At 37.4% G+C, this 21,749-nt stretch overlaps 1 protein-coding gene across 2 annotated transcripts in view; it reads left to right on the top strand.

Moving 5' to 3' along the window:
- DPP10 (dipeptidyl peptidase like 10) overlaps nucleotides 1-17,062 on the top strand; it is a 752,684-nt gene extending 735,622 nt beyond the window's left edge. For both annotated transcript variants that reach the window (XM_053597757.1, XM_053597758.1), the window contains exons 22-26: nucleotides 10,005-10,104; nucleotides 10,356-10,414; nucleotides 10,516-10,588; nucleotides 14,104-14,177; nucleotides 15,936-17,062. In XM_053597757.1, the coding sequence (XP_053453732.1) occupies nucleotides 10,005-10,104; nucleotides 10,356-10,414; nucleotides 10,516-10,588; nucleotides 14,104-14,177; nucleotides 15,936-16,070 (441 nt within the window). In that variant the 3' untranslated portion in view covers nucleotides 16,071-17,062. The remainder of the gene's footprint in view (nucleotides 1-10,004; nucleotides 10,105-10,355; nucleotides 10,415-10,515; nucleotides 10,589-14,103; nucleotides 14,178-15,935) is intronic.
- The last annotated feature ends 4,687 nt before the right edge of the window (nucleotides 17,063-21,749 follow it).

Here is a 21,749-nt window from a genome sequence, read left to right as displayed (position 1 = left end):
TGTTAGAGTTTCTCTTATAAATTGAGGTGCATTCTGGTTGGGTGCATAGATATTAATAATTGAGATCTCGTCATATTGAGTATTACCCTTAACAAATATGAAGTGACCATTCTTGTCCTTCCTTACTTTTGATGGTTTAAAGCCTACTGTATCTGCAAATAAAATTGCAACACCTGCTTTTTTCTGATTACCATTTGCCTGAAATATGGATGACCATCCTTTCACCCTGAGTCTGTATTTGTCTTTTAAGTTGAGATGTGACTCTTGTATGCAACAAATATCTGGCTTAAGTTTTTGTATCCAGTCAGCTAACCTATGCCTCTTTAGAGGACAGTTTAAGCCATTCACATTGATGGAGAGTAAGGATAAGTCTGGTGGAATTTTGGGTATCGAGTTTTTCAAAGGTCCAGTGGACATTTTTAATCCTTTCGCCAGTGTGGAAGTTGGAGTTTGATCCGAAGTTTCTGAGTGAGTTTACTTTTGTGGTATAGGATTGGGTTGGTCATTGTGGAGGATAGGTCTGAGAACATCCTGAAGAGCTGGTTTACTTATGGCAAATTTTTTCAACATATGAATGTCATTGAAGTATTTAATTTCTCCATCATAGATGAAACTCAGTTTAGCTGGATACAAGATCCTGGGTTGAAAGTTTTTTTGCTTTAGGAGATTAAAAGTTGATGACCAGCCTCTTCTTGCTTGAAAAGTTTCAGCAGAGAGATCTGCAGTTATTCTAATATTCTTACCTTTGTACGTTATAGTTTTCTTTCGCCGGGCTGCTTTGAGAATCTTCTCTTTCATGTTAACTTTAGTGAAGCTAATTATGATATGTCTGGGAGATGGCTTTTTGGGGTTGAATCGTGCTGGGGTTCTGAAGCTGTCTGCTATCTGAATTTCAGATTCTCTAGGCATGTCTGGAAAATTTTCTTTCATAATTTCATGTAGAAGGGCCTCTGTGCCCTTGGCTGCCACATCATCAGCCTCCGAAATTCCTATAACCCTTATGTTATGTTTTTTCGAATTATCTGAGAGCTCTCTGAGTGAGTGATCCGTTTTTGCTCTCCATTTCTCTTCCTCTTTGAGAGATTGGGAGCGTTCGAAGACTTTATCTTCAATGTCAGAAATCCTTTCTTCTGCTTGCTCCATTCTGTTACTGAGGGATTCTACTGTATTTTTCATATCTTTGAGGGCTGTAAGTTCTTGTTTCAGTGTGTCTAAGTCTTTGGTGGTTTTGTCTTTAAATTCGTTAAATTCTTGAGACAACTTTTGAATTTCTCCTCGAATTCCTAATTCCATTTTATTAATCTTGTCTGCAAACCAAATTCTGAATTCGACTTCTGACATCTCAGCCAGTTGTTTATGAATGGGATCTTCAATCACATCTGCCGTATCTTTTCTTGGGGGGGTTGATCTATTCTGGTTATTCATGTTACCAGAGTTTTTCCGCTGATTCCGCCCCATGGTTTACTCCCTTTGGTTTTTCCCCTGGGGTTTTATCGAGGGCCCGTACAGTGTTGTGGCCTGAGAAACTGGGGCCCTGTCTGGTGTGGTGGAGCAAAGTGGTTCTGTCTTGTTTTCAGCTGGTTTCTGTTCGATCCTATTGCAACTTCTACTCTGGCTTGAAGTCTCAGCTGTGTGAAAAAATCAGCAATTAAGTCACCCCGCCTGCCCACCTCTGGCCCCAGTTGGAAAAGGAGAATCAAACCTTCCTACAATCGCACACCCAGGGCACCACCTGAAAAGTCCTCAGTCTATTAGCCCAGTTCAAAAGGTCCGAATCAACTGTCTCAATCGGCACTTGTCTCGGGTGGAAGGGTTCAAGAGGTCTCTGGGAACTGGATCACAGGGGCCTGGTGACTCCTCTGAGACAGCTCACCCCAGTGCAGCGTGGAGTCAGGAGGAGCCACCCCGCAAACAGAGCAGTCTGGGAAGGTTGACGTCTCCTTCCCCACTTTGCCCCTCCGTCGGACCCAGTCACTGGTATCTCTGCAGATGGCTAACCCAGTTGCCTGCAGTGAACAGACACTCCAGGGGTTTGCACCTGCCTGAATCGCGAGGAAGTCTGCCAGGCCCCCGCAGACTGCCGCTATCTAGCAGGAGGAGATGGGGCCTGACATCTTTGAGTGTTTGATGCAGGTGTTGGGAAGGAGGTGTTCACTCAGGCTTAGCCCCGTCCCTGATGGATGCTGCTAACAGAACAGAACAGAACAGACAACTTTGTGAGGTTCTGTCTCTGTTCCTGTCATCGCCTACAGGAGACGGGCTCTTTTGAGTTCAAACGTCTTTGCTGCTGGAGAATTGCGTCTGAACACCTCTCTGGGTCGGCCCCGCCCTGGAGGCTTCTGGGTTTGTGAGCCGTGACACCGGTGGCCTCCTCTGGTTGCCCAGGGAGACAGGGGGTGTGGCCTCAGAATATCCAGAAGTGAGCGTTCTGCCGTTAAAGAAAAAACGGCTGTTGATCTACCTCCAGGGAACTGCTGCTCTGGTGTGGGCACTCAGGCGACCCTTTTCTCCTCTGTCCCGCGCACCAGAGTCAGCACTGAGCGGCTGCAGTTTGTGCTGGGTCCACACCCCTTAAGAGATCCCCCAAGAATCAGAACTCTTGGGGGATGGGCCCCCAGACCCGGATTGGGAGTGGGGCGGGGGGAAGCTAGAGTTTCATTCAGTTTCACGCAATACTACGGTCCGGGGAGGGCTCCTGCACTGCACCGCAGGGAAGTGCCGCCAAGGCTTGATTTCCCCTCAGCGGAGTGCCCTCTCCTTGCTCACGTGTCCCAGAGTCAGCGCTGACCTGACGCAGCTCAGGCACTGTGCACTCCCCTCGAGAAATCACCCAAGGAGCCGAACTCCGGAGGGATAGGCCCTCAGACCCCGAGTGAGAGTAGGGGCTCTCAGCTCTCAGCGGGGAGGCCAGAGTCTTATTCAGTCTTGTGCCCGGGGAGGGCTCCTGCACTGCACCGCAGGGAAGTGCCGCCAAGGCTTGATTTCCCCTCAGCGGAGTGCCCTCTCCTCGCTCACGTATCCCAGAGTCAGCGCTGACCTGACGCAGCTCAGGCACTGTGCACTCCCCTCGAGAAATCACCCAAGGAGCCGAACTCCTGGGGGATAGGCCCTCAGACCCCGAGTGAGAGTAGGGGTTCTCAGCTCTCAGCGGGGAGGCCAGAGTCTTATTCAGTCTTGGGCCTCGTATGCCCGGGGAGAGTTGGTGCACTGCACCGCAGGGAAGTGCCGCGAGGCGTGACTCCCCCTCAGCCCGGTGCCCTCTCCTTACTCGCGGGCCTCAGAGTCAATGCTACCAGTCGCAACTCGGGGACTGTCCACTCCCCTTGAGAAATCACCCAAGGATCCGAAGTCCTGGGGGACAGGCCTCCAGACCTCAGTGGGCGGGAGGGGAGCGCCGGGGATTCAGGGTTGCCGGCAAAGGATTCCCAAAGTTTTATTCAGCCCTATGTCCGGCAGGAGAACGCCACGGCACCCCAGTAGGGGAGGTAGGTCCAGTTTTTAGAAGGTCTTTCCCGTGGAGTGTAGTGGGAGGGCCTTTAATTTCTGCCCGCTTGTTAAATTGTGGGGCTCCAGAGCCGGTCTCATGGGGGAGGGGGACTCCCATCCGCTTGGTGGTGGATTTTGTACCTTTTGTTTGCGTCCTTGTGATCACAACTTGCCTCAGCGGTGTTGATGTGCGTTCTTCAGCCTTCTCTCTTGGTGAGGCTCAAGTCCACCAGGACACCTACTAAATTCCTGTCCCTTAACTCTCCTTCTGGACGGGAGCCTTTGTTGAAAGCTGGCTTCAGTCCGCCATCTTGTCTCCCTCCCGCCTTTTAATACTTTAAAAAGCAATTTTCTCCTTGTTACTTGTCTCTACCTTTTGAAATAGTCATGGCTCAGCTCCACTATCTCTATTTTTTCAAATTCTCCCAAAATATTCAGTGAGAATTTTTTAATTAAAATTTTATTAAACAATGTTTATAATAATCTGAGAAAATTAAAATATTCACAAGATGTAGCTTTTATTTGAGTCACACAATATGCACAATATGCCTGTTCTATTTAATTCTTCTTTTATATATCCCAGCAGAATTTTATAGTTTTCTTTATATAGGTCAAATCTCCTTCCTGCTGTTTTTAATGCGAGATACTTCTTGTTATTTATGTGTTTTAATTTTTATTGTGAATAGAATCTTTTTCTCAATACTGTTTTCTTAGTGATTCATTGGAATAATGGAAAGCTTGTAATAACAGCATATTTAGTTTTTTCTATGGCCATGTGTTAATTACTTGGTAATTATTATATGACTTGTTGAAGACTTTGAACTATTTTAATTTGAATAATTATCCCTAGAACCTAACCTATCCTCATTTAATATTTAATTAGGTTTTAATTATTATTCTTTAAGCAATTATATGTAAGTGATAAAAGTAAAAAAGCTCTTGGAAAAATTTTCTGATCTATCTTTTATAAATTAGTGACATAAATGTAAAAAAAATACCATATACATTATTCCTAAACTGGCATTTACTATGATTACCAGTCCAGCATGAATGGAAAATAAAATTAATATATTCAACAAACATTTTCTGAGTGTATCCTGAGTGCCCAGCACTTTTGCAGGTCCTAAATATATAGCAGTCACAAAACAGAAAAAAAGAAATTCCTTCTTCATTGACATTATAAATACTAAGTAAAATACATAAAATGTCCGATGGTGATAGTTTAAGTCAGAACAATAAAGAGTCAAATAGGCATGCCAACATTAGAGATAAAGTGGCAAATTTAAATCAGAGGTCAGAAAAGGTGTCACCAGGAGAGGTGACAAGAAACATGGATATCTGGGGAATGTAAAACAACTTTAAAAATGGAAGTGAATATGGAAGCTTCTAAAAACTTTACTTATGGAGGTAATTTATCATGATTTAGACTTTTGTATTTTGTCAATTGAAGGCGGAAATTTCAGAGCTTGAGATCAGCTTGAATTACTTCTATGGTTTGAAGCTATTAGTATACATGATATGAAAACTTAAGATTCTTCTTCAGACAGAATCTTTTTCAAGCAAGGTTGTAAGAATTGTGATAATCCATGATCACATTAATGTACACAGCTATAATTTAACAAGAAAAAAAGAAAAAAAAAGAATTGTGATAAAATGCAACTAATTATGTCAAATTCATTATTTTAATACAAAATAATAAAATAAAATAAAATTGTGTTATTCACCGCATATTTATAAATTTTTATTCCAAATTAATTCATTGTGTACTAAAAGTGATGTGGTTCACAAAAAAAAATCACACAAGTCTAAGGTTATGTTAAAAGCCTCCTTTTCTTTTTCAGTTGTTATTGTATCTTTTTTACATCCATGATGTCATTTAATGATTATCTCAAAAATAGTGGCCACTGGAAACATAAGTCCTGAGTATATGGTGTTGCAGACCATTCCCCCCCACTAGGCCCTCAATGCTATTCTACTGTTTTTCTATAACACAAGTATTTCTATTTTTTAAGAAGGAAAATTTCTTAGGAAACTTCCCTATAACTTAAGTTCATTGAATTAAATTTTAAAATATAGCATACATTTTAAAAAATTTAAAGAGTTGGGCCTGTGGCTCAGTGGGTAGGGTGCCGGCCCCATATACTGAGGGTGGCAGGTTCAAACCCTGCCCTGGCCAAACTGCAACAAAAAAATAGCAAGGCATTGTGGTGGGTGCCTGTAGTCCTAGCTACTAGGGAGGCTAAGGCAAGAGAATTGCCTAAGCCCAGGAGCTGGAGGTTGCTGTGAGCTGTGTGATGCCACGGTACCCTACCAAGGGCAATAAAATGAGACTCTGTCTGTACAAAATATATTATTATATATATTAAAAATTTAAAGAGTTACACTAAAATACTTCGTAAATGGAAATGATAAAACCTTGGTAATGAAGGAAAAAATATGATTTCTGGGAAATCAATAAAATATACAATCAAAACAGCTGTCTACACTGACTATTGACTGTTTTTGATCTTTATCAAATAAAAACAACCTCTAAGTAACTACGGAGCCCTATAATAAGCCTCAATTTTTGAATCTACCTGATGTTATAAGATGTTTTAAAAATCAAAATCACCATCATTGCATCTAGCCAGGGTTTACTCTATGTATCGGATTATTGCCTTTTTCTGGAACGTATTTTCGAAGAACTCTTTCATGATCTACTCTTGCATTCAGTGAATTGATATAAAATGGTTGAGAGGAAGGTGAGCAATTAAAATTTAATGTATTCTAATTCCCGCCAGTATTAATTTTTTTTTAAAAAAATAGAAGTTAATTCTCTAAAATAAACCAAATTAGAGCAACATTTTGGATTTGATTTTTAAGTGCCTTCAAGAGAATTTTATTCAACAGCTTTCATTATCATTAAGTCTTAGAAAGTATTTAGCTTCATTAAATCCTAACTTTACATATTAAAAAATAGTAAAACACAACTCCTGTGCAGCAGCCATGATCTACAACCCGGCATCAATGTGGGAGCCACCTTAGTTGTCCAATCCTTACATTTGAATTGTTTCCTAAGGCACTGGTACCTTTTGGCAAAGTTTCACTGGTCTAAGGGATGCTGGCTGGAACTAGGAAGGTGTTTCTGGTAGGCACTTTATTATATGATTATATTGTCAGAACTTGTTATACAGAATGTCACTTAAATGAATGGGTGCCCTAAGCGTTTGTTAAAAGTGCAAAATCTTTGTTCCCATCCCAGATCTGCTGAATGAGAATCTGCTTTTTAATATAAGCAAAGTATTTGAATGAACTCTCAAGTAAAGGAGCATTGTTCTAGTATGTTCCCTTTCTTTGGAAGGCATTATTCTTCTTAGTTCCTGGAGATAATCAAGCTCTGAGAGATGTATTAATTTAGATTATTTAGATATGATATACAGTTCTATAGATTGAAATATTCACAGTTCTAATATTCGGCTACTCTGTCAGGTAGTGAAGTTATGTAAACAACCAAGTCGTAATCCATTCAAAGTTTGCTTGGCCATCATGGAACTAGAACCAGAAAAGTTACGTGTTTCAGGTAAGATGTGTAACACATCTGTACCATGGGGATAGTCGTGCCTGTGGGAAATACTTGAAGTGTATTAGTTGCAGCCCTCTGCTCTTATCTCCATGACAGAAACTAAATATACCGAAAATGCTTTCTGTAGCAACTGAAATTTCAAGGACTGTCCCTACTTTTGCTTTCTAATAACCCCCAAATTTAAAATCCTAAATGCTCCAAAATCCAAACCATTTGAGCTTCATCATGATTCCATAAGTGGAAAATTTCACCCCTGACCTCATGTCATAGTCTAAACACAGTTAAAACTTTGTTTCATATACAAAATGATTAGAAATGGTGTCTAAAAATACCATAAGTCTGTGTTTAAGGTGCTTATGAAACATAAATGAGTTTTGTATTTAAACTTGGTTCCATCCCCAAGATAGCTCATTGAATAGGCAAAATTTAAAAAAAGAATTAAAAAAGAAATCCAAAATCCAAAATCTGGTCACAACCCATTTTGGATAAGGGCTGTTAAACTTACAGCTATTTATTTTCTTGCTTTAAATGACTCATCCCACATTTTGATGATTCTTTCTTTACATATGTGAATACATTTACAACTCTCACTTCCAAATTGTGCTGAGCTGACCTTAAGGGTCTGTCTCTCTCTCTCAATAAGAATGAGCAAAAGCACTCTGAGTTGTAAAGGATATAAAGGTGTAAGGATATAACTCTGAGTTATAAAGGATAATGGCCTTTCTTTTAGTCCCTACTTGTTGAAGAAGCTTTGTTCAAGCTTCTTAGTACTAACTGAATATTCTGGTGCCAGAATGGAATATGTTATCTCAGTCATTTCAATAAGGTATGATTTCATTATTAACAGTCATATGCCAAGTTTTAGATGATGGTTGACATAAACATAAATTAAATTCCTTGTGTCTCACTTCAAGTGTTTAGAGACAATGACAGGAAAACTATATATTGGATCACATGTGAGTCATCTGAAAAACTTTTCAAAATAAACCTCATAATGAACCAATTGCATCAGAATTTCTGAAATTAAGACCTAAGTGTTAATACTTTTTAACACTTTCCAAGACATTCCGATGTCTGGTAGCATAAAGAGCACCGCTCAGAGTATAGCTAAAAGTTAATTTCTAAAACATATAACTCAGTAGGTTACTTCCTTACTTCAGTATCCTTATAATTATTAAGGTCTACTCTATAACATTTTTAGTCAGGTCATGGGCTACAAAAAACAACAACTAGGTATCTAGGTTTTTGTTTGTTTGTTTGTTTTAGAATTTATATTCAGGAGAGTAGAAAATTAAACTTAAAGGGCAATCCAACTTATCTATTACCATTTGCCCACATTCATCTGCTGGCTGCTGGAGAGAAAGGCAATATCCAGAGACAGCAGAGAGTGAGTCCATTCTGCATAGTGCTGAAGGAGGAGATGGGATGAATGTCTCAAATCTGCTTCTTGGAGAAGTGAGGAGATAGGGCTTTTAAAGACAGTTTGGCGGGGGAAGGATTAGGCAATCAGGTAGTTTCAGTGTGGAACCATTAGTCCCTTGTTGTGGGCTCCTGGACTACCTAGGGCTTTCCCTAGTATTTGTAAGGATTTGGGAGCAGGATTTGGGTAAGATGTTTCCAGGAACCCTGGCTTTGAGGCGCTCCAGGAATTGTGGGTGGGGCTTGGGGAGGGGATTGCTAGTTTCTGACCTGATTTTCTAAAATGGCTGCCCTCCTGTCAGGGTTATGAGACTTCCTTTCCCACAGGGACAGTGGCTGGTGATTATCATTATTTTAGCTAAGTTCGCAGAGGTTTGAGGCCCTTACTCTAACCCTCACCTTGCACCCTTTCATCAATTTGTATGGGTGGTTTCATAACTAGCAACATTATTCATTATATGCAATTTCTTTCCAATATTAAGTTGTATGAAATGTAAGACAGAAAACTTAATTTCCTCCTTTAACCTTCATGAGGTCTTAGCTAGGACTGTTTGTAATAAAGACAGATTAACAAGAGAAAAGCTGAAGTTTCATAACATGTATACCTCCTCTATACATCGGAGGTAACTCAAAGAAGTGATTAAATTCTTAGATCTCAAAGAAGTATCTTAGATATCTGATATAAATATCATAACTCTCAGAAACAAAGGGAGAAGGGTGTTAAAAGAGATGGCCAGGAAAAGCAAAACCAAGGGAACATTTGTAATGCAGATTTAACTTCTGTTCTTCTCCATGATCATGAGTCTCAGATTTAGTCATCCTTCTCTTTCTGGTTGGGGGTGGGGGAGGAGAGACCTTTACAAATGAAGATTTCCTTTATGGATGTAAATTTCTCTTATGAAAAGGCAGCCTGAAGCCTTGCATTTAGAACCTTCATATATCTGTAATTTCTCAGAGTAACCAACTCAAAATAATCTTATGCACTGTAGGGGGCCAGAAATAGAGTGGCATATTCTTCCTTCCTGAAGTCATATTTGGCAGGTTTCAGAGCCCTGCCAGAAATGAAAAGGAGAATCTATATTTGTGACAATATATATTTAAATATGTTATTGTTGTATTAATTCTTCATAAATAGCTATTGATATTATATAAATACTTTATTAAAAATATATATATATCAAATTAGCTTATAATGGCATATGATTTAATAAGTGTTTTATTTCCCTAACTGAAAATTATTTTGGACAGTTCTCAGCTGTATGATCTGAAATCATGGAGCAAATATTTGACATTTGGTTGCATATAATTAATTTTATATTTTACATAAGGTAATTAAAGCAGCCTGTTAGGTAAAAATTTACATAACTGTTCAAAGCTTTTCTCTGCTCCAAGTGATTTATTCTATTCTTTTCTCAAATTGACCCATTATGGAACATTATGATATGATGTACATTACCAGTGATCAGAAATTACAAATACCTTCAAAAATAGTTATTATAATCTTTTTTTTTTTTTTTTTTTTACCTGCCTTGGCCAGGGGTATGGTGGCTATATTGCATCAATGATCTTAAAGTCTGATGAAAAGCTTTTTAAATGTGGATCAGTGGTTGCACCTATCACAGACTTGAAGTTGTACGGTGAGTGTTTCCTCCAGACTGACCTAATGTAATGTATTGATTTGTAGAAAACAAAATCCCAACGCAGAAGAGCTGAGCGGAGCTCGTTTATCATGTATTATCAGAGCCTGTTCTGAGCTGTTTATCACCTCCCTGATTCAATCAATTTTACAGGAGCATGACAATTAAATGTGAACTGAAATTAAATAATGACTTGTGTAAGTCAAATGGTTTTTCGTTTATTCTCAAATTTTTGTTTTCTTGGGTCACAGCCTCAGCTTTCTCTGAAAGATACCTCGGTATGCCGTCTAGGGAAGAAAACACTTACCAGGTAACTAATTTAAAAGTAAGAGTAGTTCTGCTCTAAAAATTCAGTCAAATTACTTATGTAGATAGATCTGTAGATCCAGATATTTCTGTTTTCCTTTATAGGCAGCCAGTGTGCTACATAATATTCATGGCTTAAAAGAAGAAAATATATTAATAATTCATGGAACTGCTGACAGTAAGTATTATACTTGCTGTTACTGTTTGGTGGGATCTGACCTTTGGCAAAGGGATACATGTGACGACTTTCTTGTGACGGGTCTTGTAAACCTTCTGGAGAGCAGGCGGTGGCAGAAAGAATCAGATACCCGATAGGAGGTGGGAGAAGGAAAGTCAGAACTAAGAGGAGAGGAGGCCGTGGGGCTCAAATGCAGTACTGCCCCATAAAACTTTGATGAGTTAGTGAGCATGGCGGCCACCGGCCATTCACAGCCATAGTGTGTTTAGTGCGACTACTGAATTTTTTAAAATTTAATTTTAATTGGTTTTAATCTAAATAACCCCGTGTGGTTAGTAGCTATAGCTTCTATGTATTCATCATACCTCCAAGAGAAACCAACTTGGAAAATAGAAGCAAATGATGCCAACATTGACTGAAATTCCAGAGGGGAGACACTCTTAAGTGAAATTAAAATAAAAACTTTTTTAAAAGGTACTTTCATATTGTGTCCCATTTTTCATTGTTTTAAACACTGGAGATAGATGTGATGGAAATTAGTCATAGTAAATAATGTTGCCTTTTATCTACATGAAGCTTTTGGGGAACAAAGAATTTATATTTTTATTATCTTTGATGCTTTACAAGCCTGAGTATTTATAGCTTTCTTCCTGACTGAGAAAAGTCAATTTCAAGAAAGAAACAGATTTACACAAGCTTACCTGACAAGTGAGCCAAGAGCGCCAAAGTCTTAAATCAATATTTTCTGAATCTTGAACTTGTATTTGTTGTTCTGCCCTGCCTCATTATTTTTAGCCCAGTTTACAAAGGAAACCACTAAAAGGGTTTAATAGCCAAGAGCATATCATCTCTTCCACTTAACTTTCAAGCAAATCACTCTGTGGTTAAATCAGAGCTCAAATCCAGGCTAACATATAAATGTTGAAGAAGAGACAAGTTTCCCTCAGGAAGAATTCCCAATAGTTTATGTAGAGACTCCCCCTCAAGGAGGCAGACTGTCCTTCTTTAGAACAGGTTTCACTTAACGATTGGCTTCGAGAGTACTGTACGGAAAGGGAAAGAAAGGAGCTTATATGAACACATTTGGGAAACATCTCCTCAGCTGGATGATCTTGTGAGGGGTATTGTAAACCTTCTGGAGAGCAGGGAGCGGTTCCCTTGCGATGGAGTGAGAACGGCTCTTTCCCTCCATGTTAAATCCTCCAATTTCATAGCCCCAGTCTCACCATGAGAAAAACATCAGTCAAACCCAAATGAGGAAGATTCTATCAAATACTTGACTAGTATTCATTAAAACTGTTAAGGTAACAAAAATAAGAAAGTCTGAATGTCAAACTTCCACAGACCAGAGGAGCTGAAGTTGGTAGGACTCCTAAGTTTAATGTGGTATCCTGAATGGAACCCAAAACAGGAAGAGAACATGAGAAAGCGAAAAACAAAACAAACAAAAAACTAGTAGTTCCCAAATAAAGGGGGCTTAGTTAATAGTTGTATACAATGTTGGTTACTTATAAAAATGTAAGATGCTAACAACAAGGGAACCTGGAGAAGGGAAATACAGAATTCTTTATATACCTTTGCAACGTTCTGAAAATCTAAAAGTGTTATAAAATTAAAACTCTATTTAAAAAAAGATATGAATGATAAGATATGTGTAAAAAGCATAAAAAATTTGAAGGACATTGGAATTTTGTTCTGAAGTATTAAGGCCTTACATATATATGTGCACATACATGTGTGTATCAATAATAACAATAATAAATAGCAACTATTAAGTGCTGATTACTTGTCAAAATGTGCTAACACTAACAACATTTCGTATTATCTTTCTTGTTCTTCACAAAGATATTGTGCAATCGGTATGATTAGTTTTCTTGCTTAACAGATTGGGAAACAATTAGGCAATGATATAACTTGCCTAAAAGCATACACACGATTGATTAGTAAAAGGGCTCTCGATGCAGGTATTAAGGTTCTTATTTATTGAGCACTGAAGCCTCAGTCACGTGAATAAATTATATTCAAGGTTAAATTATTTTATGTCTAGCCATCACTTTGGAATAATATGTTAGTGCTATTTCAGGTTTTTCTGTCAATATGTTGTAGCTCTAAATAAGAGTAAATCATGTAGTCCCTATCTAAATCGCTCAGTCGTGGCCTTAGGGCTTTACCCACCTGATAAAATGCAAGCAGTGTTACTCTCCTGGTCACTTCAGAGGAAATACGCCCGTATGTACAAACACACACATTTGCTACACCATGCAACACATATGGGCCTGGTGGATTCTAAGTGCTCAGTCAATGACACTGTAATACTGCCATTATTATCTTCAAAAGTTAACAGTGAATCAGTTCACTCAGCCAGTCAGACCTTTAATGTCCTCATTCAGTTATAAAAAGAGACAAATGGCAAATGTCAACAGGCTTTGCTCTAGAAAGTAAGCAGAAAAAAAAAAATCTAGTTGGAAAATCTATTTGTACATTATCTCTTCAGCCAAATCCACACAGAGAAATAAAGGATCATGTTACCTCTGCTGCCAGCCTTATTTAATTACCATTTCTAGTAGCCTACATCAATAGAGCAATTTGTATGTTTTGAGAGATGACATGGTAATTTTCCTGTTAAGTATCATAAAAAGATGTTGAATAAGATCTTGAGTATCTTTTTTAAAAGATTTAAATGATTGTTTGGATTTTTTTTTTCCTCTGTTGTATAGTGTGATTATTCACCACCATAGAATTAGAGCACAAGAGAAGCTTACACTATTGATAAAGCTGCCTGAGTTTTGCAAAGACAATTACAAACTATTAGATAAAAAATTGTGTAGTGAAATTTGAAGATATACACAGTGCAGAAATGAATAGCACAGGCAGCGTATAAGCAAACTGCTGCACAGAGAGATTGAATGGAGGGTCGGGGTCCTCGCAGGGACCACATCCAGGGCTCCTGTGCTGCATATTTCAGACTTTTTGACTTTAAGTGGAAAGAAGATAAAAGGCAAGAGAAATAACCAGTACCATCTACATTAAATAGCCCATGTAAAATGAGATTTGCAGCCTATAATATTTCCTCAGCTTGGGATATTCTTTTCTAATTTAAAATAATAAAGCAGAATGTCAGAGTCTAACCGATAACTGGGTCTTTGCAATCCCCCAGAAGTAATAGAAAGCTAGCTTGCGTATTACTATCTAGATAAAACATTTACCATGTTAAAATTTTATAAGGTGTAAAATATATAAAAAATTAGGAATAATAAATGATTTTCCATAAAGTAAATCTAAATGCCATCCTATGCAGTAAGTAAGTAAGCTTTAATAATCGCTCCTATTTTTGTTTATTTTTTAACAGAGTGAAGCTCGAAATTTTACCATTATAATTACAAGCTTTCTAGTTAACACCAGATATCAGTCTTTTAAATGTGCTATGTATGTTAAGTAAATGCTAAATCTCTTTGAAAAAATAATATGCTACTAAAAATCTATTTCCTTTAAATATTATCATTAATTTCTTGCAGCAAAAGTTCATTTTCAGCATTCAGCAGAATTAATCAAGCACCTAATAAAAGCTGGAGTGAATTATACTATGCAGGTAAGCCATTTTTTCAAAAGAATGTCTTTTCCTTCCATGGCTTGCTGGCTACAGAACATATCTTACATATTTCTCCATCCCTCTGGTATTATTTTTACTATATTTTTTAGGAACTAAAGATTATATTCTTTGTTCTTAATTACAATGAGAATGTGGATCAGCTCAAGCTTTACAAGTGAATTGCATAAACCTTTTCAAAATGTTCTGTTTGTGCCAGACTTATATTCCTATCACTAACATTGAATTCTTTTAAAAGAAGAATTCTCCATTTTCCTTCTTGCCCCTTTTGCCTTTTCTTCACTTTCCATTACTGTTATTATAAATAGCGAGAGGAAAAAAGGGTTTGGGGAAATATTACAAGAAGAAAGGAGAGGATAAAATACCATTTACATTACCATCTCTGTCTGCACTTTCACACACTTTAAAAACATTGACCAAGAACTTACAGTGGTCACTGTGCTAACTGGGTAGCATGGCGTACTTTGGACTATCAGGTAACTTTCAGGCTGGTGGAGGAATCATAGAATGAAAAAGGAAGTAATAGGCCAGGCTCAGTGGCTCACCCCCTATAATCCTAGCAGGCTAGAACGCCAAGGCAGGGCGTTTGCTTGAGCTCAGGAGCTGAGATCAGCCTGAGCAAAAGCGAGGCCCCATCTCTACCAAAAACAGAAAAACAAGTGGGTATTGTGGAGGGAACCTTTAGTCCCACTTACTCAGGAAACTGAGGCAAGAGCCCAAGAAATTAAAGTTGGTATCTACCTAAGGCGACAGAGTAGCAAGACTCTGTCTCAACAAAAAAATAAAGAAAACCAGTAATTTTAATCTCTTGACATCTTAGCATTCAAAATAACTGAAAGTTTTTCAACCTATATCAAACACAAAATAACCAGGGAATGAAAGATGATAGAGGTATATTTATGCCATAAGCAATGTTGAGGAGCACAGGGTTTTACTCAAGGACAACGAGGCATCATTTACAAACTTCTCACCCAGAAATTGATGGCATAATATTTGCATTTGAGAAAAATCAATAATGTCATTTATATGGGAAAGAACATCATAAAAATAAAAATTTCACCAATGTTATCAGGCAAGGAAGCCTTTAGTCCAGGCTTTTGCAATAAGAGAGAGAGACAGAACTCAACTCTGTCAAAACGAAGAGCTCAAAAGATCTTTAAAATTGTCTTTCCAAGACAGCAGTTGATTTTAGAACTTGGGACCACTGCTCTCCCTCTCCCAGAGAGACCGAAAGATGAGAGAGCTTCCTCTCTCAGTGTTTGCACTTCCAACAGACTGTTTCCATCTCCTTGAGAAATACATATTCTGGTTTGTGAAACTGGCAAGAGGCTGGAAGATTCACACACATTTCAAAGGGACAGAAAGTTGATACGCAGTTACAAGTCTCTTAAGTAAATGCTCTACGGAAATGAAGATGAGGGACTTAACACAGTCAGTAAGAAACTCTCTAAAGTTCAGCTGAACTGAGGGCAATGTTAAGGTCATCATACTGAACATGAATGTGGAAACATCTACTTTATTTGGCCAATAAACTTTAAACACACAAAACGTATTTTCCTCAAATATTGATTGACACAATTATAATTTGTTAAAAGCTTAGCATGAAGAACTCAGTTGAATTAGATAAGATTTTTCAAAGTTCTCATGCCATTTGGGCTAACATAATTAGCCCAAGGACAACAATTGAAGGACAACAGCTGTGCTGGTAACTTGATACCTTCTTTCTCCTCACTATCTTAGGTCTACCCAGATGAAGGTCATAATGTATCTGAGAAGAGCAAGTATCATCTTTACAGCACAATCCTTAGATTCTTCAGTGATTGTTTAAAGGAAGAAATATACGTCTTACCACAGGAACCAGAGGAAGATGAATAATGAACCCTATTTATACAGAACAGATGGAAATATTGAGGCTGAATGAAACCTAACCCAGAGACTGTAATATTGTAGATGCTCCAGAATTTCAAAGGCAGCTTATGGGGATGACATTGGAACAGCACACTCAGAGAGATACTGAACTGGCATTTGACTACAGAAGTCCAAGTCTACTGTGTTGCCAAGGGTGCAGAACCTGTTTCTTTGTATAAGGAAGGTTATAGGATTGGTTTCCTGGGAGAAATTAGTTTTGCATTAAAGTAGTAGTGCATGTTTTCTTCTGTTCTCTCCCTGTTTGTTACGTAACTAGTTGCTCTCATTTTAATTTCACTGGTCACCACCACCTTTGCATATAATGCACAACTTATCATCAGTCCTACAGTCCCTGATCTTTTATGGCTGAACTGCAATCTAACACTTTACTGTACCTTTACAATAAGTGCAATTCTTTCATTGTCTATTATTATGCTTAAGAAAATATTCAGTTAATAAAAAGCAGAGTATTTTATGTAACTTCCGTTTTTAAAAAGGCATTATTAAATGGGTCAAAGGACATATAGAAATACGGATTTCAGCACCTTCCAAAGTTCAGCCAGTTATCAGTAGATACAATATCTTTAAATGAACACACGAGTGTATGTCTCACTATATATATACACACAAACACACGTGTGCATATACAGTCAATGAAACTATCTTTACATGTTATTCATGCTACAAAGGGTAAACTTTTGATGAATTAGAAGAGATGCTCTTTTCCAGACTATAATGGATGCTTTGTTTAATGAGCCAAATATGATGAAACATTTTTTCCAATTTGAATTCTAGCTATTGCTTTCCTATAAATGTTTGGGTTGTGTTTGGTATTGTTTTTAGTGGTTAATAGTTTTCTAGTTGCAATTTGCTTTTTGAATATGATACCTTGTCACATGTAAATTAGATACTTAAATATTAAATTATAGTTTCTGATAAAGAAATTTTGTTAACAACGCTATGCCACTGAGTGCTATTTTGCTCTTTTGGTGGAGAAGGCTTTTTAAAAAAACTCTTGGTCCTTTTACTTCTCTCTCTTAGGACAGAATCAATTCTCGTTTTCATTGTAAAAGCTAAGAGCAGGATTATTTCATTTGCCACTTTCTATTTAGTATTCCATGCCTGCCCAATGCATCTGTTACTGTTTAATTTAAATCCTTCTGGTAAGAATTAGAAATGAAACATTTTTTATTCATTGGCCAGAAAGTTCACAAACAGCAGTGTTTGCTATTTAATTTGAATTGAAGGCACAAAATTCATCAGTTCCTGTGCTGTGCTGACTTGCAGAAAGTAGTAAGAAACTGAGACTACAAAATAAATGTGGCTGTGTGAAGTCAGCGTACGTCACGAGAATATTGACATTGGTGATGAAAGGCAAAGAGTATCTTCTCACTTAATTTAAGGAATCTTCCAGAAGATATCTAAAAGTCTATGTGGAGGCAGTACACTTACTGTGTTTTTATGGCTTTAAAAAAGTCCATAGGACAAACTGGGTTACCATAGCACCAGGATAAAAGGAGGAAATTTACAAATGCCAAGGAATTGCTCAGTCACTCTTCTGTTTTTTTGAAGGATCAGCCCAGAATTCTGGGTATTTGGAAGCTTGTGAATTATTGATTGTGATTCCAGTTTTCTTCAGGATACTTTGGAATTGTGTCTTCATTATTTCATTGGATTCAATTTTAAAAGGGAAAGGCTTTCTCTTCTGAAGGACCCATTGTAGGTCTTTTTTCAAGAGTAGTAAATGCGTTTTTTAACAAAATAAGTTGTAACTTTAAAAGGAAAGTTTTTCCTATTTTATTAAGATGGAAATTTTCATTTTAGGCTGATTTGAAGTCCAACTGAAGCTTTTTAATCAATATTTTGAATTTGAACCACTAGAGTTTTTTATGATGCAAATGATTATGTTGTCTGAAAGATGTGGTTTTATTGAATGTCTATTTGAGTAACATTTAAAAAGTATTTACCTTTTACTGTTCTTCCTTTCTCCTGTTTTATTATTATCAATGTTTATCTATTTTTCAATTAATTTAATACAATTTCTAATGTGAAAGACTTTTGCCTGGAACCCACTTTCACCGTAAAGGCTAAATAGACTTCAAAAGAAAGCATGCTGTTTAGTAGGAAGGTGGGTAATTTTTACCTCTGTGGGCCATTTTTTGATAAAGAAAATGCTGACCAACACATTATCACCAGTTATTAAAGGAATCATGTAACTAGATTTTTCCTTTTATACATTTACGCTTGGTCATAATCCCACCATTTCACACATATTTATGCATTTCTGCAATTACCTAAGACTTCACCAGAGAACTTTCCAAGTGTAATTTTTCCCTTAATTTTAAAAACAAAGATTACCTTAAAATTCTATAATAAAACAGGTAAGCAATATTAAACCATCCACAGAGATTAACATGTAATTTTTTGAACCTATTTTGAAAGAGAAAAGTTATTATTATTTTTTTTTCATTTCCCTTGCCTCTTTAAAAGGTCTCAAACTCATCAGTTAGAGGTAAGAAGACTATGTGGATCTATTGTAGAATCTCCTTAGTTGATCACCTCCTTAAGTTAACCTCATTTTCAAAGACTAGCCAAGGAGCACATGTACGTATCAGTACAGCAGGCCTCGTTCCTTATATTGACCACCTCTGTGTGTTAACCAGTTTTTTATAGTCCCTTAGGTGGCCAACTTATAGACGTTCTACTCTGTTTGAGTTTCCTGGCAGAACTGAAAAAATGAAGCACTTCAAACATGAATCTCAGCTCACCCTGAAAATATGCTTTTTAAAAAACTTGTTTTTTAACAGAGATCTCACAGGTGTCGGTTATAGAAATACTAGAAGGACGTAAACATTGGGTTTTACCCTGTAGAGAATTGTTCAAGGTGTTGTCCTTCAAATGGTGGACTTGGGAGCAGAAATACCTGGGACTGAATTGCTTCCAGGTCTCTAGGGTCATTGAGAGCTCAGGACTTCTGCAAAGAATCGTGTGGGGAACATGCCTTTCTCTCCTCCTGTTCTCTGACCATGCTCGCCTCCTGCAGCAGTTAGCATTGTGTTCCAACGCACTTCTCCACGACCTGCTGGAACCAACAACCAACAGTCAATCCCTTACACACGACAAATCTATGGTGAAGGCACTAATACCCCATTGAAACCCAAATAATGGAACACGATAACAGGTGACTGTGTCCCTCCCTCAGACATTTTTACATGATTCTTGGAAGGCTTCAGGGGCCCCAGACACTTACAGCTGAATGTCTGTGTATATCTCTCTCCCATTTCTCTTTTCAATCCCCCACTCTTACTCCCTAGGATCACTTTACAAAATAAACTACACACATGCCTACTACTGCTACAAAATAAACTACATACATACAGCTATTAACTGATGCTCTACTTTGTGGGGAAACGCTTTTTTCCCACCAGAGCTTATCACTGTGAATATTATTAGAAGAAATAAAATGAGAAGAAGTGTTTTTTTTTTCTTAGATTTAAATAAGCTGTGCCTGTCTAAAATTTAGTATTCTTACTAAGTGCCAAACAGGTGCTAAATGCTCTGCATGCATGACCAAGTTGAATCTTCTCATCAAGCCCTGAAATAGGCGTTATGACTCCCACTTTAAAAATAAGGAAATGGAGTCTCAGGGAGGTTTGTGACATGATCAAAGTTATGTAACTAATAATAAGTAAATAGGCTAGACCCCAATTCCAGCCAACTTCACATTCTTAGTCATGCTGCTCTAGGCTACTCCTGAAATAAGGAGAGATTTAATCTATGTTCACACCATTTAGGATTCTAAACATTTAAAAATATAGTTCCAGATATTTTTGAAGGTTCATTTAATAGAAAAAATACTGAAAGATAAAAGGCCGACCCACGTTACTGTGGCATGTTTGAAATTACAAGAATTCCCTAATGTCAAGATGACATATTTAATATTAAAACATGTTTTCTTTTTCTGTTGGAGAAATTGAAGAATCATTCAATGCTTAAAAATTCTTGCTCAGAAGACCACGACTCTATGGTTGGAAGTCATCTGAAAATTCCCTTTTATGCCAAGGACATTCCAAAATTATTCCAAAAGACATGTGTAACATGTTGATCAAAACACTCAGGTTTGCAAACCTGAAACTCTCATCCAGCTGTCAAACATTACAAAATCCAGAAAGTACACTGCAACATTTAGTCATAGTAGACATCTACAATTCTATTTGAAATCTGACTTAGGAAAGTTGCATTATCTCCTGGTTTTCTACTATTCCGGAAATAGATTTGGTTTACCACTGATCAGATCTGGTGAGCGCATGTTTATTTCATTTGACAATATTCTAGCGGTTGTTGAAGAGAAAGTCTGTGGAATCAGAAAACCCTCTATCATAACAGAAAAGGCAGACAGGCAATAAAAAGGAAAATATCACATCAGAGGCCAATTCTGACTGTTTTTCTTTTGGACTTAAAGTTTATGATTGTCATATCCAAGGACGACAAACTTCTGATGCAGCAGTTGGGTTACTAAGAATGTCTCTGAACTGATTCCTATACCTGGTCTGTTTCTATCCTGCCTACCATGATTTTAACTAAGTTATCTTTGACACAAATGATGGTTGAGAATACAAAATTCCATCTTGCCAGCAGAATCATAGAAAAAAAAAATTCGCAGTTGTCTTAGGCTTTTTTTGACATAACCTCAACTAATCTTCAAACCAACTATGTGATATGAAATATATTGTTTTCTAAAGAAGAAATCAAGATTCAGAGAGATTAAATAATTTTCCAACAAAGCCACACAGTGTGTAAACAGGATTTAAAATCAGATTGAGAAGACTTCAAAGCCCTCACAAAATAATAATCGTATTTATGCATTTACTAGCTGGTGAATTGCTAAAATTCATCTTGTATTTCTTGAATTTACATTCAACTTTCAAGTCCTTCACTGTTTGGAATTGTCATTTTGCATGTTTCTGGCTGAAAGAAGCTGAATACAAAATTTAAAATGGCTTAATTTTTTTTTATAAAAGTATATTTATTATATCTTATATATAATTTTTTCTACTGGGTGTTCATTGAGTGTGCAAAGAACCAAGTTACATTGATTGCTTTTGTTAGATAAGGACCCTCTTATAATTGGGTCCCACCCCCAAAAGGTGTAGCAAACTCCTTGTCCCAATCGCCTCCCTCTTTCCTTTTCTCAGCTCTCCCCATCCCCCAGCCCCCACTGTGTACTAGGACCTTAATTATCCTCATATCAGAATTGAGTACGTAGGATTCTTGTAAAAGTAATTGTATTAATTATATCTTATATATATTATTTTCAGTTATTGGAAAGGTTTTAGATATATCTTTTTTTAAATTAAATCATAGCTGTGTACAATAATGCAATCATGAGGCTCAGTATGTGTGAAACGTGGACGTTACCTGAGTGATTGTTAGATATGGAAACGTTCGGGTACTTCACTGGTCCTCCTGGATCTGAATGTGAATGCTGACAAGATCCCCATGTAAATGATAGAAATATTAAAATATGATAAATACTAGCTTAGATGCTATTTAATAAGAATTTATATTGACTCACATTCCAAGACAGGGAAAGTTGGGTGTGTCCAGGAGCAGTTTAACAGATCAATGATGGACTCAAATCCCAAG

The sequence above is a fragment of the Nycticebus coucang genome, chromosome 7 (assembly GCF_027406575.1).
Source record: "Nycticebus coucang isolate mNycCou1 chromosome 7, mNycCou1.pri, whole genome shotgun sequence".
NCBI classification, from domain to species: Eukaryota; Metazoa; Chordata; class Mammalia; order Primates; family Lorisidae; genus Nycticebus; species Nycticebus coucang.
The sequence above is the reverse complement of the archived record's forward strand: the minus strand, read 5'-3'. Positions and strand labels throughout refer to the sequence as shown.